Source organism: Malaclemys terrapin, chromosome 9 (assembly GCF_027887155.1).
Source record: "Malaclemys terrapin pileata isolate rMalTer1 chromosome 9, rMalTer1.hap1, whole genome shotgun sequence".
Taxonomy (NCBI): Eukaryota; Metazoa; Chordata; order Testudines; family Emydidae; genus Malaclemys; species Malaclemys terrapin.
In genome coordinates, this window is record NC_071513.1 from 43589037 (window position 1) to 43610753 (window position 21717).

A 21717-nucleotide genomic window follows, 5' to 3' on the forward strand; every position below is an offset into this window, starting at 1 on the left:
ACAGGGTCAGCAGCGGACTGTGCACTGCCCAGGCCCTGGCCACATGAGACAGAACTCATCTTGATGGAGACTAAGATACTCCTTGATAACAAATGTTGCCATTAGAGTGTAAACTATTTCACTGCTTAAAGCATGTAAGAAAGGAGAGGGATGATCACAATGTGCAGCTCTGCACAATCTTCTGTGACAGCTTCTTTCAGTACCACAAGTGCTGGGCTTGGGTGACATCCCCTCCCCCTACTCTAGGAGCCAAATTCCAGGAACCTAGCTGTCAGGGTGTTCCCTCCCCCCACTCTGAACTCTGGGGTACAGATGTGGGGACCTGCATGAAAGAACCCCTAATCTTATATTCTACCATCTTAGATTAAAACTTCCCCAAGGCACAAATTCCTTTCCTTGTCCTTGGACAGATTGCTGCCACCACCAAGTGATTTACACAAAAATTCAGGGAAGGGTCACTTGGAATCCCTATCCCCCCAGAATATCCCCCCAAGCCCCTTCACCCCCTTTCCTGGGGAGGCTTGAGAATAATATACCAACCAATTGCCTTAGCAATGTGAGCACAGACCAGACACTGTCTTCAGGACACTGAAAATCAATCAGGTTATTAAAAGAAGAACTTTATTTATAAAGAAAAAAATAGAATCACACCTGCAAAATCAGGATGAAAGGTAACTTTACAGTGTAAATAAAAGATTTAAAACACAGAGGAATCCCCTCTGGCTCAGCATCACAGTTACAAAACCAGGAATAAAACTACTTCTGTAGCATAGGAAAATTCACAAGCTAAAACAAAAGCTAACCTAATGCATTTCCTTGCCCTTACAATTTTTGTGGTTTTAGATGGATTATTCCAGGTATATTTTGTCCGGAGAGGGAACAAACAAAGAGAACAACAACAAATCCTTCCCAAACCCCGGATTTTAAAGTATCTTCTTTCCTCATTGGTCCTTCTGGTCAGGTGCCAACTAGGTTATTTGAACTGTTTAATCCCTTACAGGTAAGGCAATCCAGTACAGCTGCCAAGGAGGGATTTTATGCTACTGCATACATAAAGGTTGCTACCTTTGCACCTATATTTATGACACTAACAGACCCCAATGGGGTATCTATTGCCTCCAAAGGGGGAGTGAAGCTTAAGAAGCTCAGCATGGTACAAGCTTGGGTGAGGGGAAACCAAACCCACAAAAGGCAGCAGAGTCCATGAGTGTATTTGGACCCACTGAGTGGAGCTCAGAGAATGCACAATCCACTATAGATGGCATTGTGTGCTAGCACAGCTTGGAAAAGTAAGGTGGCTGTACTCGTTTACTTGGACCCTAGCATACAGGAACAGCTGGGTGATATTCTCTGGGCTGTGTTATACAGGTGGCCAGAATGGATGGCCAGAATGGTCCCTTCTGGCATCTAGACATTAGGACACTGCTCAGCAACAGGCTATGGGGACCATGGCAGGTTTTACCATGAGGCAGGCTACATTTCTCTCCCTGCTCTCCAAGGAATACAAGCTATATTAGCTGCATTCGGCCTTTTCCCTCAAGGGTTTAAAGGTAGCACTTAGACTGCTTTCAGACCCTTAAAATAAAAACATACAAAGTTAGAATAGTATCTTCCAGCAGGAGTAGGACAGCGCTTTGTACAAACTGTCATAGTTATGGCGCGAGCTGCACCTCTGACCTCTCTCTGATCTCTGAAGGCACCCTCCTGAAGTCACGGACTTTTATCTTCCTTGAGGTGGACTCTGACAGTTTTCCCAATCCTAGGCCATGCCGTGTGGTATACCACGCTCTGCATCAACTGGGCTTACCCAGCAGGTCTGACTTGGCATCTCTAGTTCCTCCCTTCGGGAGCTTGTGATCAGCACAGAATACAGTGACCCAAAACATTCTCATTTTAAATCAGAAGTATTGTTTAATCTTAACCATAGGAACAAAGCATAGCATAGTTTTTTAAAAAAAAGACATCTACATGCATGTCTATCTTACCTAGAGTCCTGGGCAGCCCTACTTCAGACCTCTACCATCTGTTCCCCCATCCTTGAGAGACAGTCTTTGTAAAACCAGCCAAAGTTCTTTATTCTCAGTTCCCCAGACTGGGGCAGCCCTGCCCCTGACAGACTCAGCACAGGATTGGAGGTAGTCAGCCTCTTCTTAAATTAACCCCTTTTATTCATACAACAAATCCCCTTACAGCAATCAGACACACATATAGAACAAAGTGTTGATAAGCAGCCCCAGACTGGTCACATGCTCTCTCTCAGGGATGACCTGAAGCAGGCCGTTTGTTTGAAGTAGTTTTATTATTCCTAGAATAGTAAAACAGCCATAGATCTGGAGGGAGGAGGTAAGCATTAAATGACATTTAAAACAATAAGCTATCCTGACTCCACAATGCAACACTTGGGAATTCATGGCAGTAGCAAACAGCCACATTAGAATTCCTCAGTTGACATAAATCCAGGTTATATGGACTACTAAAGACACATTCACCACTTGTGTCAGTCTAGGCAAGGAACCCTCACCAACAGAACTGATGACACAGGTTATTTCTGAGAACTACAGGGGCCAGCAATGAAGTGGCCAGACAAAGCTCATTACCTGGGAGGCATCTCACTGTTATTAACAACACAGGGCATTTACTGTAGATTGCAACTTGAGTGTCCGCCCTAGACCTCAGCCATTTCCACCAGCTAAGACAACAGCAGGAGGGTGCCTGGCTCTCTGGTCCTTGAGGAAGGACTGCAGGAACAAGGAGCAGAGATATAAAGCTGATGGAGGAAAATACGGTGCTATTTCACTGCACTCACAGAGGCATAAATGCCTGGAGTTTAGTAGGAGAGAGGCTTCGAGGCAAGCTTAGAAATGGATTCAACAGGTGGGGTTTTCCTCCCCCTTCCAATTACTAGCTATCCACAGTTTTTCTCCACAGGGAGCACCAGTGGCCTGGAGTACTGCTCAGTCTGCAGCCACAGGACAGGCAGGTCAATAGCGGCTGGAGTCCCGAGAGCTGGACAGCTCTCTTTCCCTGGAATGCTGGTCCCTGGTGCTTTTCTCCCATCGCTCTCTTGATCTAGTGCTCCCTAGACATTCCTCTTGTCTGCTGCTTCGGCCTTCCCCCTTTCTGTTCTTGTCTTCTGCCTTTTCCTCCTTCCAGGCACTGCTCAGACCCTTTTGCTCCTGGTGCCCCTTGTCCCCTCGTCTCTCCACAGCTCTCTTGCGGCACTGCTCTTGCTCAGGTTCCTCTTCCAGATAACTCCTGCTTGCATGCTTTCGCCTAGACCCATTCCGGGACTGCTGCCTTGGGTTAGCATATTGGTCATAGGCAGAGTCTTCCTTTTCCTTTTTAATCCAGGCTGTGGGAAGTGGCTCTCCTGCAGGGAGGGCCCTCTTCACACCTTGCAGGCCCCTCCTCTTCTCCTTCTGCTCTCTTTTGCTCTTCTCTTTATCTGAAATACAGATTGATCCCTTTGAGAGAGAGACTCCTGCAAGCACTGCCTCAGCCTCAACCCTGCATGCTACAGCAGCTCCCCATGTTCCATTCACCCTAGAATGTTTTCCTTCCAACATTTCCAGCTCCTGACCACAGAAGACTCCTACCCTCCCATGCTGCCCTCACCCACTCTTCCCACCATTCCATGCTGTCAGCACCCCATATCAGGAAGCTCTCCCCCCCATTCCCTGATTTCACATTGCCCACCCCACCACACACACAAGCTTCCCAGCTAAGCTGTGCAGGCACATTTTGATTTGACTTGGTATCTACTGTACCAAGTATCTGAGTGAGGGATTACCGCAGTCCATCCTTAACACATTTGTACTGGTTTTCTTTAATAAGAATTAAGATATCCATCCAGTGGGTGTGTTTAAGACAGAGATGCTTGACTCCAAGGAGAGGGCTAGATTCCATGTTTAATTATGGGACATGGGCCAGTGTACTATACAGCCTCCCCACCATGCATCCATAGCCAATCTCCCTGATGTCAGTGGACATAGAGAGAGAGAGAGAGACTAAATCCTTTAGGTAGCAACTGTACTTTATGTATTCAGTTTTACTGCAACATTCAGCACCACTCAGTGGGAAAATCTGCTTCCCATTACATCCAATGCTGTGCCCGCCCTGCAGTTCTCTTCCTTTGCCATCCTTTTCCTGACTCTTTTCTGTGTTCTCTCTGGATTTCCTTCTCACAGACCTCCCTGTTCCATCCTCTAAAACAATTAGCAGTTAAATAGTTAATGTTCACACTGAAGCATTAGCACTGGGCTTTAAAGTTGACATTTCAAAAGAGATTAATAGAGAGCCAAAGAGCTCTAAGCCATTGTTTCAGACTCTCTGCACACTTGGGCAGTATATCAGCTAACTCAGTAAACATTTTTAAAGTTCCCTGAAGCCATGAGGGCTTTAAAAAAAAAAAAAAAAAAACACCCTTGCCTGCCTTTTTCAATATCATAGATTTTAAGGACAGAAGGGACTACTGTGATCATCTAGTCTGACCTGCTGTATAACACAGGCCGGAGAGCCTCACCCAGTAAACTGTTTTAAGCCCATTACTTGTTTGAACAAGAGCACCTTTTTTAGAAAAGCATCTGGTCTCAATTTAAAGGCTTTCATAGATTCCAAGACCAGAAGTAACTATTGTGATCATGCCATCTGACTTCCTGTCTAACACAGACCATGGAACTTCTCTGAAAGGATTCCTGTTTGAATCAGAGCATTAAAAAAAAAATAAAAAAAATCCAGTCTTGATTTAAAAGTTTCCAGTGATACAGAATCCATCACAATCTATTCCTATTTGAGTATCCTGTTTATACATTTTATGATCACATTAGCTTTTTAGGCCACAGCATCACACTGAGAGGTCAAGTTCAACTGATTATCCATCATGCTCCCCAAATCACTCTGGAGTCACTGCTTCACAGGATAGAGGCCCCTATCATGTAAATATGGCCTACCTTCTTTGTTCCTAGATATATACATTTAGCTATATTAAAACACATATTGTTTGCTTGTGCCGAGTTTACTAATCGATCCATATCACTCTGAATCAGTGACCTGTCCTCTTCATTAATTTACCACTCCCCCAATTTGTATCATCTGCAAACATTATCAGTGATGATTTGATATTTTCTTCCAGGTCATTGATAAAAAATGTTAAATACCATAGGGCCAAGAACTGATCCTTACTGGGCTTCTTAGAAACACACCTGCTCAATGATTATTCCTCATCTCCAATTACGTTTGGAGACCTATCAGTTAGCCAGCTTTTAATCCATTTAATGCCATGTTCCATGTTCATTTTATATCTGTCTATTTTTTTTTTAAATCAAAATGTCATGGTACCAAGTCAAATGCCTTACAGAAGTCTATGCATATTACATGAACACTATTACCTTTATCAACCAAATATATAATCTCATCAAAAACAGAGAAAAAATGATAGCTTCCTACCATTGGATATTGTTGTGCGTTCTTCTAACTTAAAGAAGTTTAGATTCTGCACAATCTGATTGTGCCAGGCAACACGTGTAAGGCACGCATGATATGTTGAAATGAGACAGGCAAGTACATCTAAGCTTTAAAATCAGGAATCCAACCCCCTTCCCTCCAAAGTAAGGGTAACCCCACCGCTCTCAGGTGTAGCCCTGCAGCCAGCCAGGAGCTTCAGCTGAGAGAACTCTGTGCATAAAGGATCCATCTGGTAAAGCAGAGCGTGCAGGTCTTGGAAGGGGGCGGGAGGGGGAAGAGGGAGAAGAGATCCACAGCCAGCAGAATGCAGGACAATGGATTCCCCTAGCAGGATGGCAAAGGACAACCTAGACACCAAGCGTATGGGCACATCTTCACTACCCGCCGGATCGGTGGGTAGCAATCGATCTATTGGGGATCGACTTATCGCGTCTTCACTAAACGCGATAAAATCGATCCCTGATCGCTCTGCCGTCGACTCCGGAAATCCACTGTGGCAAGAGGCGGAAGCGGAGTCGACGGCGGCGCGGCAGCAGTCGACTCGCCGCCGTCCTCACAGCCAGGTAAGTTGACCTAAAATACGCAACTTCAGCCACGCTATTCACGTAGCTGAAGTTGCGTATCTTAGGTCGACCCCCCCTCGTAGTGTAAACCTAGCCTATGTGTCCCCATACTGTTCCCATTGGCAACTGTTTGTGCATCTCGATGCCTTGCGGGATTGAGGAGTTCTAGCGTGGTGTTTCCAGGATTAGGATTCTGGTAGGAACATGCTTCACCTTTAAGCTTTTTCACTGGTACCTCACTGTCTTCTAAGGAAGAGTCAGATGAAGTAGGTGGAGGAGTTTTAGCCCCACAGCCTCTCTCACGTAGGACTTTTGTTACATCATCTATATCCTCAGAGTCCTTTGGAGGGCGATAGTTAGCGACATGGTCCACCCGAATTGTCCTTCCTTTTATCTATACAAAGGAAAGGCTGGATCATTAGTAAAGCTGCCAATAAGCCCACAAGGCTACAGAAAGTACACAGCACACAGGCGAAAGCCACAGGACTTGGGCTCCAAGCCTGGGCTCAAGACCTCCTGCTTTCACAGTGCATGACCAGGCTCCCTCTTTGTGATTACATTAGAAGAGGTTCTGTTACAAACCCCGGTCACAGAGAACATGCCCTGCCCCAGGACTCAAAGTAGAGCCATTCAGACACCAGAAGGCCAGATCAATCCAGCTATAGTTTGAAACATCCCCTATCCAAGCAGTGGCAGCCATGAGCTCTCCCTGTCCCTGCACTCCTCTCTACCACAGCATCAGATGACTGTGGGAGACATGCCACCTTCCATGGCCTTCCACACTGCGTAAAATACTCATACATACCAAAAACGTTATCACTAATACATTGGAAAAATGATGAGTGACCCCTCAGCGCTGTGAGTAAGAGGGCTTTGTGAAGATGAGTACCCAGACACAGCCCAAAAGCCAGGGGAACACTCCTGGGACAGTCTCGTCAGAAGGGTTTCCTTGTACAAAGAAATAAGATGCTACCAAGAAGTGTAAAATGGGGAGGTGAGTCCTAATCCCTGGAGTTGGGTGAGAACCAATATATACGATAGGGAGAAACAAGAAGCAGAGAGGGAGGATCTGCATGTTCCTAGCCTCAAAGAGAGTCTGTAAGACTGACAGAACCAGACGTCAGTTCCAAGGCCCAGGATATAGCAGTTTTTGTGAAGCAGGGTTGCAATGACACTCGGAGCAGGTATGGTGTTGGGATTGGAGAATGAGTAGCTCCATGACCAGAAAGAAAGAAACCCCATGACTCTCACTGGGACCAAGGCCAACAAAGTTGTATGAGGCAATGGGTGCCAACAGGAGTCCAATGTGCCCATTGATAGGGGGGATGACGGCTGCAGCTGGCTCACAAAAGCTTCAGAAACACTAGCAGACAGAAAGGGCACAAGGAGGAAGTTTATCAAGGAGATTGAGAGCTGCTCTGCTTAAGGACAGTCGCAGTGATTGGGGAACAGCAACATTAGTGTGGTCAGAGCACTGAGCACTGTACTTCTGCTGATGGAACCAGCTGCTTGGAACTGTAGCCTGGGGAAGCTCCTGCTTCACAGTGATTTTTTGGAGGCACACTTTATTCCGCATATTGATAAGATGTTCAGAAAGATCTTATCAGGTGTGAACAGCATTCTCCTTGGGAAGCAAAAAGATCTTTTGCTGAAGAGTTCAAGCCTAAAAACGGGTTAAATATGGAAGTGCCTTCTCTGCCAGAACTCTAGCACAAGGGTATCAAACACATTCTGTGGCAAGTGAAAGGTTCAAGAGCTAAGGGCACAGGGCCGTTTTGCAGTATTGTCTGCCTGCAAAATGAGCCTCTTTAGTCAGTGAACATCAATGTGGCATTGAGAGACAAACTGACTCCTCCACTCCTGGCATTTCTCATGACCACTTTGCCGTGACCCACATACACACCTTTTTGTGAACAATTCTCCTCCAGTTATATACACTATTGAGCACTCCCCTCACCCCCTCTTTGGGGCATTTCTCTCCCAACCTCCAGATCTGCTCCCTGTAACTTAGAAGCTGCCACCTCTCTTGTGGGTCCCAACAGCCGCGGTGAGGGAGCGGGGGGATGGGCTGAAAAGAAGCCACCTCTGACCCCAGTACTGGGGAGGCTTCAATGTGGTAAGGAGGAGGAAGGAGCCTGCTTCCACAGCAGGAGCAGAGAGACTGGACAGGATCCTCCTTCAATGTCACATTGTGGGGTGTTGTGAGCCAGCTGTACAAAGGGCTGATGCTAAGGTGGGGAGAGGCATAAATGCCTGGAATCAGACACAGGCTCCCTTCACAATTCTACTCACTCCATCTCCTGCTCCATACCTGAGCTGCCCTAGGTGGGTAGCTGGAGACCAGATCCTTTTGCGAGTTATAGAGGATGCTGCACACTAGAGGAAAGGGCTCTGAAGGTTAGATCCAGCCCATGTGCCATATTGGACATCTCTGCTCTTGTGGCACTAATATACTGCTGTAATTCCCTCTGCAGACACTAGGGGAGCCACAAATGCTTCTAACTGTGCACCCCTGGACATGGAAAGAATGGTGAATTGGAGCTCTGGGTGCCCTAATGTCATGGCAAATAACAGCCCTATACTAGCAGCCAATCTGGGCACAGACAGGACTTTATTTAAAGGCAGGTCTCTTTTCTTTGATATACCAACCTTGATCCCATTAAAGTTGTCAACAGCAAGTATGGTGCTTCTCTGATCTTCGTAGCAAATAAAACAGAAACCTTTCGATTTTCCAGTCTTTTTATCTCGCACCAGATTAATGTTCACAATTTCTCCATATCTAGAAAGAAAAAAAGTGTAGTCACAAATGCTCAGTCTTAGCACCAAAGGCGAGGGAAATGACAATTCCATGGAAAACCTAATAGGAAAAGTCACCAGCCCTCGAGATTCATCCTGCAATTATATAGGTGGGGGGGGGGGGGGTGTCTCTGAGAGACCACGTGTCATGCAGTACAGTAACTCCTCGCTTAACGTTGTAGTTATGTTCCTGAAAAATGTGACTATGTGAAATGATGTTAAGCAAATCCAATTTCCCCATAAGAATTAATGTAAATGGGGGGGGGGGGGTGGGTTAGGTTCCAGGGAAATTTTTTTCACCACACAAAAAACTATATTATATATACATACATACACACACACAGTATAAGTTTTAAACAAACAAATTTTACTGTTCACAGCAATGATGATTGTGAAGCTTGGTTGAGGTGGTGAGGTTAGAGGGTGGAAGAAGGTGGGATATTTCCCGGGAATGCCTTACTGCTAAATGATGAAGAAGCATTCAGCTGAGCCCTTAAGGATTAACACGTTGTTAATGTAGCCTCACATGCTACAAGGCAGTACAAATGCAGGGAGGGGAGACAGCATGGGAGACAGAGACAGAGAGACACACCCTGTGTGTGGGAGAGAGATGCGCATTGCCCCTTTAAGTACGCTGACACCACTCTAAGTACACTGCCTTTAAAAAGATCAAGAAGTTGGAGATAGCAGCTATGGTTAGCAAGCTCTCTCCATCCTGAGCCCTGTCATGTCCCCACCCTGCTCTATATGGAGAAGGGGTAAGTGGGGGGCAGGAGTAGGGGAGAGAGGGACACCCTGACATTAGCCCCCCTCTTACTTCCTCCCCTACACAGCAACCAGGAGGCTCCCGGGAGCAGCTCCAAGGCAAAGGACAGGAGCAGCACATGGCAGTGGGGGGGAGGGACAGCTGAACTGCCGGCAATTGGTACCCTGCTGGGCGGCTGCTGCACAGGGAACTTGGGGGAGCTGATGGGGGGCTGATTCCAAGCTCCCATCAGCTAGCTGCAACAGGCTGCTCTTCCTGCAAGCAATGGACAAAGCAGGCAGCTGCCAAACAACGATATAAGGGAGCATTGCGCAACTTTAAACGAGCATGTTCCCTAATTGATCAGCAATGTAACAACGAAACAACGTTAACTGGGACGACTTTAAGGGAGGAGTTACTGTACCAAGGCATAACACCAACCATTTGGCCTCATGCTGCAACCCTCCTAAACTACTGAGAATGAAAAATGAAATTCCACTTACTGTGAAAACACGCAGATGATATCACCTTCTGTCAACTCATAGGGGAGACCTCCTGAGGAGATGGAAGCAGAGGTTATGCTGCTCAACTGAATAGGACTGCAGTACAGCCTTTCCTCCTGGCCTTGCGGATTACCATGCCGATCCCCTCAACCCAATATGCCTCTCCTCTGGTTCCCATACTCTAGGCAACAATTCTTCAAATATTTAAGTCATTTGATTTAGTCAGAACAATTTCATAATGTTGAAGAAGTTCTACAGAACTTTCTTAAATGCATAAAACAATTTTAATTTAGACACCAGTCTAGAAATTAACACTAGACACATGGAGAAATTTGGATTAACCTCATTATACAGAGAATCAGGTTTTTAGAAGTACTCAACACCCAACACTTTTAATTCTTTTGAAAATCTGAGCACTTGAGAATCTGGTCCAGTATATGCAACATGGACAAGTTAAGATTGATTTGACAGATTTAACTTTGCATTTCCTGATGGGTGTGTTTGATTTTGTATCCTCAATGTTTCTGATGATGCAAGTTTTGCATTTAGTTTGTTTTTTTAGAAAACAGTTAGTAAAAAGGAAATCCCCTTATTGTAACACTAAGGAATAGAAGAATTGTATTCTGCAGATTTCTTTAGACATTAATCTTCACCACTCTAGATACATAGTTACAGCACTATCCTCACAAGCTTTTGTTTCTTCAATAGCACCCTAAGCAGTTAGGCAAATTATTTAGAGAGTAATGTGACATTTCATCCTCACAAGCCCCCAGTAAAACTATTCCTCACTGGGAATTTATCCACACAGTGTGTGAACTTCAGACATTTGAGTTACCTGAAGGCCAAGAGAGCCTAATGTTCCTTTTGAAAAGGGACACTGACAGCCTGAATTGCTTTGAAACTAATTTAAAATACTTCAATTTTCTGAGTGAGGCCCCTTTAATAGTACACCGAGGACTTTAGAAGTGGCTACGTGTTTCTGCTTTCCTCATCATGTTTAGGAGGATTTTATGGACCTTTCCTTCTGCCTTCCTGCAACCGTTCCTCTCTCTGCACACCCCTGCCTGTAGCTTTATTGCTGCTGTTATAGCAGTGTGTGGGGCAGAGCATGCATATGAGCAATGCCATTGTTCTAGTGTAGGAAAAAGACACTGCACTGTGTATTTAAGCGCCCTGAGAAGACAAGGATACAAAGGGAAAGAGTAGAGAACAAAACATAATAGTCAGTGGATCTGTGCTACGCCTTCACTTTTAAACATGTTTTGGAAGGTATCCCTTCAGTGTGCTAGACTCCCAAGGGGTCCCACTTTTCCTCAAGGATAGGCCACATGGTCTCAACACCTCCCAGACTCAAACCTCTGGGCTCCAGCAGTCCTGTTTCCCTCTCCCCTCTCCACCCCCGCTCCCTCCATGAGTGTTGCCCAGCAAATCCAACTGAACTAGACTCCCGTTCAAGAGACTTTTCCCCTCTTCAGGGATCAATGCATCTCAGCAAGTATTTGCAGTGACACTAGGCTACCTTTCAAAACAGAGTAGGGTTTATTAGTCAATTGGAACACAGCATCAGGAAGTCTGTAGGTTAGCAAAGAGAAGCAAAGGTTATGACATAGTCCATACTGGCCAATGCCATGTTTCCCTTGAGCCACGCTGCTAGAAGTCATCTTGGTTTCCTTTCTCTGTCTGTCCCTTTGTCTTAGGTCCAGGAAAGCCCGCTGTCTCTTTCTGAGCCCAGTACTTCTTACCACCTACTGTCACTTCCCCACATTGTCTTCCTAGTTAAGCTGGGAGCCTCCCATTGATAGCTGTCAACTGTTCAGTCACTGAGGTTTCCATTGTCTCAGTTAATTGATATGAGTTGGTCCCAGCCAGTCCTGAACAACCCATTCATGATACCCCAGACAGTTACATGACAAAACACCTCAAGTCTCCTGCTCTTTCCATTCAGGGCATGCATCACTGAGGGTACGTCTTCACTACCAATGTTAAAGCGCTGCTGCGGCAGCGCTTTAATGTGGATGTGCAGTTGTGGCACCAGCGCTGGGAGAGAGCTCTCCCAGTGCTGTAAAAAAAACACCACCACGAGGAGAGCGTGGCTCCCAGCAGTGCTGGTGCACTGTCTATGCTGCCACTTTACAGCACTGAAACTTGCATCGCTCAGGGGGAGAAAGTTTCAGCACTGTAAAGTGGCAGTGTAGACAAGGCCTGAGAGAAGAGGTAAACTAAGATGCATATTAGAATCATAAAAATATTACCAACATTCCCACACTGGTCACAGTACAAACAAATATTTTCCATTGAAAGTGTTATTTTCATTATTAATAGTAATAATATTTGTATTATAGCAGTGTGTAAGGATCCCAGTCATAGACCAGGACCCCACTGTGACCGGTACTCTTACAGACACAGGACAGAAGAGATTACACTTTTACAGCAGCAGGGGAACAAGTCCATCACAACAGCAAATTTGAAGTCCATAATCTGAACCTGGGAGAGCTAGGAAAGAGTCTTGAAGTCTTAGGAAAGAAAGAAATCCTAGAGCTCCTTATTCCTGAGCCTCTTTGGGCCTAAAGCATATCAAGACTGCATGATCCATCCCCTGAGCAACTTACCAGAGAGAGGAAGACCCTGGGAGTCCTTGCACCCCCAACATGTTCTCTCAGTGTCTCTCAACAGAGACTGACATTGTTACAACACACAGCAACAGTGAAATAGACTTCACTCCGCGCTCAGCCTCCAGAGCTGACTCACAGGGGTCATGATACAGGACCTGGGGGAACTAGTACCAAGATTGCTGTACCAAGCACATACCCACGAAGATCCAGGCGCTATCACTGTACTCTGCATGCCATGACACCTTCTCCTGTACGCCCAGCTCAGCCTCCCGTTGGTTCAGCTCATTGATTAGTTTCACCTTCGTCAGGGGGCTGCAGGGCAAAGGCCAAACAGTTACCAAGGTATGGACATCTCCCTGTCCAATGCCTCCCTCCAAACACAGCCCCTCCACCCCCTCATACAGCCCACCCACAAACACCCCCTGTATCCCCTATGCAACTCCCTGCCCCCATCTCCCCATGCAGCCCCCCCCACGAACAGCCCCGTAATCCCCTGTGCAGCTCCCTGCCCCCTCATATCCCCATGCAGCCATCCCCAAACAGGCCCCATACGCCCTACGCAGCCTCCCGTCCCCCACAAACAGCCCCCGTATTCCCTATGCAGCTCCCTGCACCCACATATCCCCATGCAGCCCCCACAAACAGCCCCTGTACCCCTACGCAGTCTCTCATCCCCCACAAACAGCCGCCCTGCACCCCCTACGCAGCCTCCCACCCCCATGCAGCGCCCACAAACAGCTCCCGTGTACCCCCTACGCAGCTCCCTACCCCCATGTAGCCCCCACAAGCGGCCCCACGGGGAGAACGGGCCCCCCAAACCTACTTCATCGTGGCAACTACAAGGCCCCGAACTCTTGCGCACGCGCACTTCTCGGGGAGCCCGCTCGGGAAGTGAGACAGAGCGCACCCGAGTCCCCGCAGTAAGCTCCGCCCCTGGGCCGAGCTGCGCGCTCCCTTGTTTGTCGCCGCTTGCTGGGTGGAGGAGGGGAGCGAAAAGGGGGCGGTTGACCCCGAGCGGTTTTCCACCGGCTTCTCCCTGGGCCGAGGGCCCGACCAGGCTCCTCAGCGCGTTGGAGCGCTGCGTTCCCAGGGGTCGCCCAGGGCCAGTCATCGCCGACCAGAGATCATGGCGCCGACAAGGGCTGAGCGCCGCAGCGCCTGTGGGCAGCGCGTCCCGCTGGGCCATGTCCCATGGCTGTCCGAAACTTGCGCTACGCGGCCCACAGGGCTGCGCCCCTGGAGGGGTGCGAACGGATTGCGGGGGCTGGGTATCGAGAGGATGTGGGGGGATGGTGGGTGTCTGGCTGGGAGGCAGGCTGCTCAGGATGGGGGGATTTCTGGGGGAGGCAGAGGAGATTGTGCTGGAGGTGGGTTCTGGGGAGGCAGGAGGTGGGTGCTGGGTGCCTGTGGGAAGTGGGGAGGCAGTAGTACCCCTGGTTCACTATCACTCCTACACACCCCTGTGAGTACTGGGTGCCCAGCCACAGGGGCACAACTAGAATTTTCCTAAAGGGGGGGGGCTTGAGAGGCATGGGTTCCCCCCTTTGCATTGCCATGACCAACCTTCCCCCTTCCCTCTCCTCTCCTTCCCTCCCACCAGAGAAACCAGCATAGTGAGACCTCTTCCCCCATCCCCTCTCCTCCCACCGGAGACCCAAACTAGCTGAGATCTCTCCCCTCCAATCATAAAGACCGGGACCAGCCAGGAACTCTCTCCCCGTCCCCCTTGTATTAACTTAGATCAGTGGTTCTCAACCAGGGATATGCATTCCCCTGGGGATATACAGGGTTTTCTAGGGGGTACATCAACTCATCTAGATCAGTGGTTCTCAGCCTGGGGGTTGTGACTCCCAGGCGGGTCGCAGGATGGGTTTAGGGATGATGCAAGTGGAGGACTGGCGTTAGGGGGTGGCAAGTAGGGCAGTTGTCCCAGGCTCCACGCAAAGCTCAATTACATCAAGCCCTGGGCAGCAAGGCTTGGGTTTCAGACTCCTGAAAGGGGTACAGTAAGCAGGAAAGGTTGAGAACCCCTTAGATGGAATATATAGGCCCGGAGAGTCAGAGGTGTTGACATGATCTGTCATTGTCCAACATTAAGCAGTGTTAAACATGGTTTGGCATGTGATATACAGAGACATCAGCCTGCTTAGTGTCTGGGCAAACATGCCATTAAACAGCCTTGTAAACTTTTATTAAAGATCCAGAAAAGGAAAAACAGTTAAAGCATTTGAAATGTAAAGTATCAAGTAAGCCTTTCATTTTAACAGCATACCTTGGCCCCATCCCTTTTCCCTATAGCTGGAGAGAGTTTTTAGCAGGAATCCCCTGCCCCCCTTGTTTGACAGTCTCTTAGGGGTTTTGAAGATGACAATTACTCTCCTTTTTTGGGGAAAAAAAGAAGTTAGGTAGAGATGGGCTGGGGTTGTTGATGTTGTTAAAGTTTGATCCCATTTCCTAGAAGAAAAAACATGACAAACATACAAAAGAGGAGAGAAAAGAACAGCAAAGATAGACAATGCAGCTTCTGCCTCTGGTGTTGACTCTCACTTATAACCTCATTGCTTGAAAATCAGAGGCCCAGCACATGGTTTGATCAGCTACTCCAAGACCTGGCAAACTTGTAACAGCATTGGACTGTTTAGGGCATTGCTTTTAGCTTCCTCTTTCTGGTCACTGGCTCACAGTAGTGTTGTAACTTATACAGTCTTGGCTTGGCCAGACTCTCATTAGACAGAAGGAAAACAAGAGGGATAGGAAAGAAAAGAAATAAGGTAGTGAAGGAAAAGGACACTTTGGGGGGAAGAAAAACAAAGTCTTACAACCCAGCCAGAGCCAGTGGATGTGGTGATGTTATCTGGGTCCTGCTGGCCTGGTCTGATCAGGACATCTTTCAGGATTGGTATAAAGGTCTAGCATCTCAGCTGGGCTGGTGAAGTTCACTCCAGTAGCCAATTTTTCTCCCCCAAAGTCTCTTTAAGGACTCCAGAAGGGAGTGATTGATGGAATAGCCCGTCCTTTCATTGTTTTGTCCATCAAGTAGGTCTAATCTCTTGTGCAACAGTTTTAGTGCATTGATTTTTGGTCTCTTGCAAGTTGCTGTTCTTGTTTACTAGGCATGATCTTAACACAGTCTGAGTTATAACAACAGGCTTTTTTGTTTGGATTAGTTCAGTCTTGCTGTCTGTCCTTTGCATGTTTTCCTATCAACAGTTGTTGATATATTGTGACATTTTATGAACTTACTTCTTACATTTGGACTCACAATTAGGGTAAATTTGTAGGCCCAGTTATCACACCTCCCACTGGTGAGACCCAAACCAGCTTCTCCTTCCCCTCCTCACCCCACCAAAGAAACTGGGACCAACCAGGCCCTGCCCTCCCCTCTCTGTCAGAGGGCCAGGGAAGGCTGGGACCCCAGGTTCTTCTGCCAAGTTGCCCTATCCCATACTTGCCGAGCCCAGTGTGACCATTGCAGCTGAAGGCTCCAACATCTGCTCTGCTGCTTCCCGAGCATCAAAAGTAATAGGCTAGGCTGTGGCTGTGTCTGACGCTGCTGCCTACAGCTGTATGAGTGACCGCACCAACCATCCTCTCCCTCCCTTTAACCCAGTGCCCCCTAACTCCAAGCAAGGCTGGCTGTCAGGAACTGAAGCTGTGACAAAAGCAAAAGTCTCCAGAATATTGACAGATTTATTGAAAAGTTGCAGTTTAGCAACTTGTCATAGTAAAGATTGAAAAATCTTCATGAGAACTAAAAAGTTGCTAGATTTAGTGACAAATTCGCTAAATTGGGAACGCTGCCCCAGGCCAGGCAAAGACCTGGTTTCTGTGCATAATACTGTGTTTGCTTGCTGGAGAGACCTTCCTGTGATGAAGGGACATAGCAACAGGTACTGATCTCTTTCTGTGTACCCACACAGGGGGCTTCTTGGCCCCCTTGCTCCACAGGCATCCTCTCTCTCCGAATAGCCAACCAGAGCATCAACATTCCAGGCCCCATCACCCCAGATAACCTCTCACCACACAGCTACTTTGCTCTAGTTTCCTTGGCTTGTTGATTAGCAGCACTACAAAAACATGGCAGTGGCTGTTTAGTGAAGCCCTCCCTGTGAACCCATGTAGGCCCTATTGGTGCATTTGTCTGGTTGGTGTAGCATATCAGGATTTGGACACCCAGTTCTCATTAGATGTAATGGGATTCGGGCAGCTTTGAAAATCACTTTGAATATCTAAGGTCCCCCAATTAATATTGAGCACTGGATTTTTCATTGCTGACATGCCAGGAGAGGTTGTAAGATGGGGTGATGGTGATGCATTTAGATAATGGATGTAGATGACAGCAGCTGCACTGAAAATCAGACTGAAAAAAAACCAACAGATTTTGAGGCTAGAGATTTATTCCTCAGATTCATTATTTTTAGCAGGTGATGATCTCACCATTGCTGTGTTTGAGTCACCAAGCTGTGAGTAATGTGACTGACACCAGACCAGGGAGCTGCAGCAGGGCCCCTGTGCTTGTCTCCTAGCCCTAGACACTGAGGTTCTGATGCTACTGGGATTACTCAGTCTGCTTGTTTGCTTGACCTCCCCAGAACGCTCCTCCACAGCACAGCTGATTTAGCAGCAGGGGCTAGCTCCAGGCTCAACCTGAAAGCAGCAACTTCCTTTCTAGAGTGTGCAGGGCTAGGGGCTTAGGCATTTTTGGTCACTAGACTGCCCTTTTCCAGGGGGACAAGGTGGGTAAGGTAATATCTTTTATTGGACCAACTTCTATTGATGAGAGAGACAAGCTTTTGAACTACACAGAGCTCTTCCTCAGGTCCAGAGGAAGAGCTCTGTGTAATTCAAAAGTTTGTCTCTCTCTCCAACAGAAGTTGTTACAATAAAAGAGATTACCTAACCCCCCTTGTCTCTCTAATATCCTGGGACTGACATGGCTACAACACTTTTCCAGAGAAGCGGGAAATATCTTAATTCAGATTATTATAGCAATGTTCAATTGGAAAGGATGTCCCCCATATGCTTTAGAGAAAAGAATAAATCACCCTCCACAGCAACAAATGGGACACCTGGAACATGGGCAGCTGTGTAGCAGCAACAGTACAGGATAGGAAGTAAAGAAGAACCTTGTATTTATCTAAAACTGAAAGGGAACATTAGTTAAATTCATAGATTCCAAGGCCAGAAGGGACCATTGTGATTATCTAGTCTGACCACCAATGCAGGCCAGAGAACTTCCCCCACAATAATTCCTAGAGCAGATCTTTTAGAAAAGTCCAATCTGGATTTTAAATTGTCGGTGATGGAAAATCCGCCATGGCCATTGTTAAATTGTTCCAATGGTTAATTACCACTTGTGATAAATGAAGGGGGAGGGGTAGCTTCCTTTTATGGACCCAGTCAGCCAGTTAGCTATAAAATCCCTCTTAGTAACTGTTCTCTACTTGCTTTACCTGTAAAGGGTTAAAAGCATCACTGTGATGCATAGGTAAAAAGAAGTGAGTGGGCACCTGGCCAAAAGAGCCAGTGGGAAGGCTGGAACTTTTTAAAATTAAAACAAGACTCCCCTTTTGTCTGTCTGTTGTTGTTCTTGGGGAGAAGCAGACAGGGAGCAGCAATTCTGTAAGAAGCTTTGGGCCAGGTAGGAAAAATCATCAGTATCATACCTAGAAACTATGCATCTAAAACCCCAGATATGTAAATAGATTAGGAAATGTTTAAAAAGATCGATTAGGTTTATCCCTTTTATTTTTTATGGCTTGTGTATTCCTCTGTGCTAACCCTAGGTGCTTTTGTTTTGCTTGTAACTTTTAAGCTGGACCTCGAGAGCTATTTTTAATGCTTAAGTCTTGTATTTGCTCTTTTTAAATCTAGCAATAGCCTGAGTTTTCAGATGTATTTTCTTTCTTTTTAATAAAATGTACCTTTTTCAGGAACAGGATTGGAGTTCTGTATCTTAAAAGGTTTGTGCATGTGGGGGTTTTTTTATCATCTGGTGGCAACAGCTGATTTTCTTTGTTTTTTCTTTCTCAGCTCTTCCCTGGGGGGCGGAGGTGTGTGAAAGGGCTTGAGGGTACTCCACAGGAAGGAATTTCCAAGTGCGCCTTCTTGGGTCCTCAAAAGGTTTTTGCACTTGCGTGGTGGCAGCATCTACCCATCCAAGGTCAGAGAAAAGCTGTAATCTTGGGAGTTTAATACAAGCCTGGAGTGGCCAGTATTAATTTTTAGAATCCTTGTGGGCTCCCACCTTCTGCACTTGAAGTGCCAGAGTGGGGAATCAGCCTTAACACCACTGTTAAAAAGTTATGCCTTATTTCCAGTCTGAATGTATAGTTTTAACTTCCAGCCATTGGATCATGTTATACCTTTTTCTGCTAGACTGAAGAGCCCATTATTAAAGATTTGTTCCCCATGTAGGTATTAATAGACAGTAATCCAGTCACCCTTTAACTGTCTCTTTGTTAGTTTCAAAGAGCTCAATCTATTTAATTTATCACTATAAGGCATGTTTTCTAATCCTTTAATCATTCTTGTAGCTCTTCTCTGAACCTTCTGCAATTTATCAACATCCTTCTTGAATTGTGGATGCCAGAAATGGACACAGTATTCCAGCAGCTGTAACACCAGTCCCGAAGACAGAGGTAAAATAACTTCTCTACCCCTACTCAAGATTATCCTGTTTATGCATCCAAGAATTGCATTAGCCCTTTTGATCACAGCATCACACTGGGAGCTCATGTTCAGATGATTATCTACTCCCCCAAAAATCCTTTTTCAGAGACACTGCTTTCCAGGATAGAGTCCCCCATTCTGTAAATATAGCCTACATTTTTTGTTCCTACATGTATAAGTTTACATTTAGCTGTATTAAAATGAAAATTGTTTGCTTGTGCCCATTTACCCAGCAATCTAGATCAGTAACCTGTCCTCTTCATTATTTACCACTTCCCTAATTTTTATGTCATCTTCAAACTTTATCAGTGATGATTTTATGTTTTGTTCTAGGTCACTGATTATATCAAATAGGATAGGGCCAAGAACAGATTCCTGCAGGACCCCTTTAGAAACATACCCACTGGATGATTTCCTATTTCCAGTTTCCATTTTGAAACCTGCCACGTTATTTTTATATCTGTGATGGTCTGGTCAGTGAGGGGAATAATCCATACCAGTGAGGGGCTGTGTCACCACCTGTCCTGTAACACTGGGTTCCTCACTGCTTTGCTGCTGCAGCTCCCAACCTGGGATGCCCCCACCCAGCCTACAACCATGCAGATCACACCCTGAGTGTCTGTGTGTAGCTATAGCCTTGGTCCAGCAGCAACACATCAATCAATCACACTCTGAGTTCTACCAGCTTTGTTTACAACTAGCAAGATGACCCCAACACACTCCCAGTCCTGAATTTCTCAAAAACTGTGTGCACTGAAGTGTCCAGCCCTCTCCTGGACAGCTCAGAGAAATAATGAGGTTCATTGCTCCTGTAAAGAGAGAGAACCACATCACAGCTTACTATCTTAACTGGGAGTAAATACACCCTTCCCTTTAAACACAGGGCTGAGTTGGTTTATGGTAAGAATGAAATACATAGGATTAAGTGAGTTCATATACAAGGAATTAAGATAGTTACAAGTAAAACAAAATCTAATTCTGAAAGTCCAAAACAATCTAGCAAGGTACAATCTTTGCCTAAGTCGGTTTCTCACCTTTATTCAATTCCCAGAGATTTCACCCTCTCCACTTAGTTAAAGGACCCATCTTTCTCATCTCACAAGAGTTCTGTTTCCATATGTCTGTCTAGTGATGATTGCCAAAGGTGGCTTCTGAGTTGCTTATATTTTTCAGTGATGTTTGAGGAGGCAGGATGACCTCATGCTGTTCTTTCCTTTCTGTGGGCTTCCTATGCCCCTTTATGTAAATAGGGCTTCCGCTATGCTTGATTTACATAGAATACTGGTAAATAGTTGTGACATTCCCTCCTGTCTGGGCAAACTGTACAGCCTAATATAAATGAGTATCCATAATTCCTTATAGTGTTAATATGTACAGTTTACAATATTAATCACTGGTGTGTCAGCTTTCAGAAAATACTTCACTCTATACACATTTATAATATAGTAATATTGTATACAATCAGTTGCTTATCACTTGAGGTTCAGCCCTCCTGTCTTCATAGACCAGTAAGCCTTTGCAATGTAGTCTTTGAAAAGTAAAACCCAGACCAAGCTTCTCTCCTCTGATGGGTGTAGATGCCAGGTTCTCTTCTCCCCTGCTTATTATGTGTGAGGTTTGCCTCCACCCCTTGTTAGCTTGATGACTGTTTATGTGATATGTAACTATGTTCTCATTATCTTCAAAGTGTTTTGGAAATAAATATCCAATGGAGAAACCACATTCCTTTGTTTAGGGTAACTCCTCTTTGATTAGCCAACACATTTGAAGAACTATAATTTCAGTTTATGTCCATAATTTTGCATTAGTTGCTTGCACCTACATTACACAGTATTAACCAGTGAGTTATGAGCTATCCAATGACAATCTGTATCTAAAAGGTGTCCTGTAGTAACAATAGTGAGTTGGGGTACACTAGGCTGGTCAGGCCAACTGAAACTGACTGCTAAAGAGCAGAATGCCACTTTCCCTCTGCCCTAGGGCTGTTCTTAATGTCACTATCATTCTAGGTTTGTTTGTTTTTTAATCAAAATGTCATGCAGAACCAGAAAGAAGCTGAAGATTTTATCCTGACAGGAATCCTAGGCAGAGCAATACGTGCAAGTCAGCCTGTCCTGCACAGAGAGGGCATTCAGCTGTTGTAGAACAGCTACAAGGATCCCTCTCACCACAGCATCAAGGAATCAAGTCTCAGGGCATGACAGCAACATGCCCTTTAAACTTTACCTACGGTTAATCTTTTACACAGTGAGATGATCAGCCAGCCAGCCTGAGGCTTTGCTGAGAGCCAAGACCCCATTTCTACAAGCATATAATTACTCTGAATCCCCTGTTGATAAGCAAAGAAAGACTCAAAGCAGACA

The 21717-nt window shown here is 46.0% G+C and overlaps 1 protein-coding gene across 1 annotated transcript; it reads right to left on the reverse strand.

The window, feature by feature from the left end:
* Nucleotides 1-599: 599 nt before the first annotated feature.
* On the reverse strand, nt 600-13613 carry RBMX2 (RNA binding motif protein X-linked 2). Its single transcript, XM_054040076.1, has 6 exons — nt 13506-13613; nt 12879-12994; nt 10071-10122; nt 8676-8805; nt 6240-6420; nt 600-3445 (listed from the first exon to the last, which is right to left on the reverse strand). The coding sequence occupies exons 1-6, from the start codon at nt 13508-13510 to the stop codon at nt 2982-2984; spliced, it is 948 nt and encodes a 315-aa protein (XP_053896051.1). The 5' UTR covers nt 13511-13613; the 3' UTR covers nt 600-2981.
* Between the last annotated feature and the right edge of the window lie 8104 nt (nt 13614-21717).

Bases quoted from the DNA above. Each gene is read 5' to 3' on its own strand.
- RBMX2 (XM_054040076.1), bottom strand. The intron at 8,806-10,070 runs GTAAGTGGAATT...TTTTCTTTCTAG, and splicing joins ATCATCTGCGTGTTTTCACA to ATATGGAGAAATTGTGAACA. The intron at 3,446-6,239 runs GTGAAGCATGTT...TCTGTATTTCAG, and splicing joins ACCAGTGAAAAAGCTTAAAG to ATAAAGAGAAGAGCAAAAGA.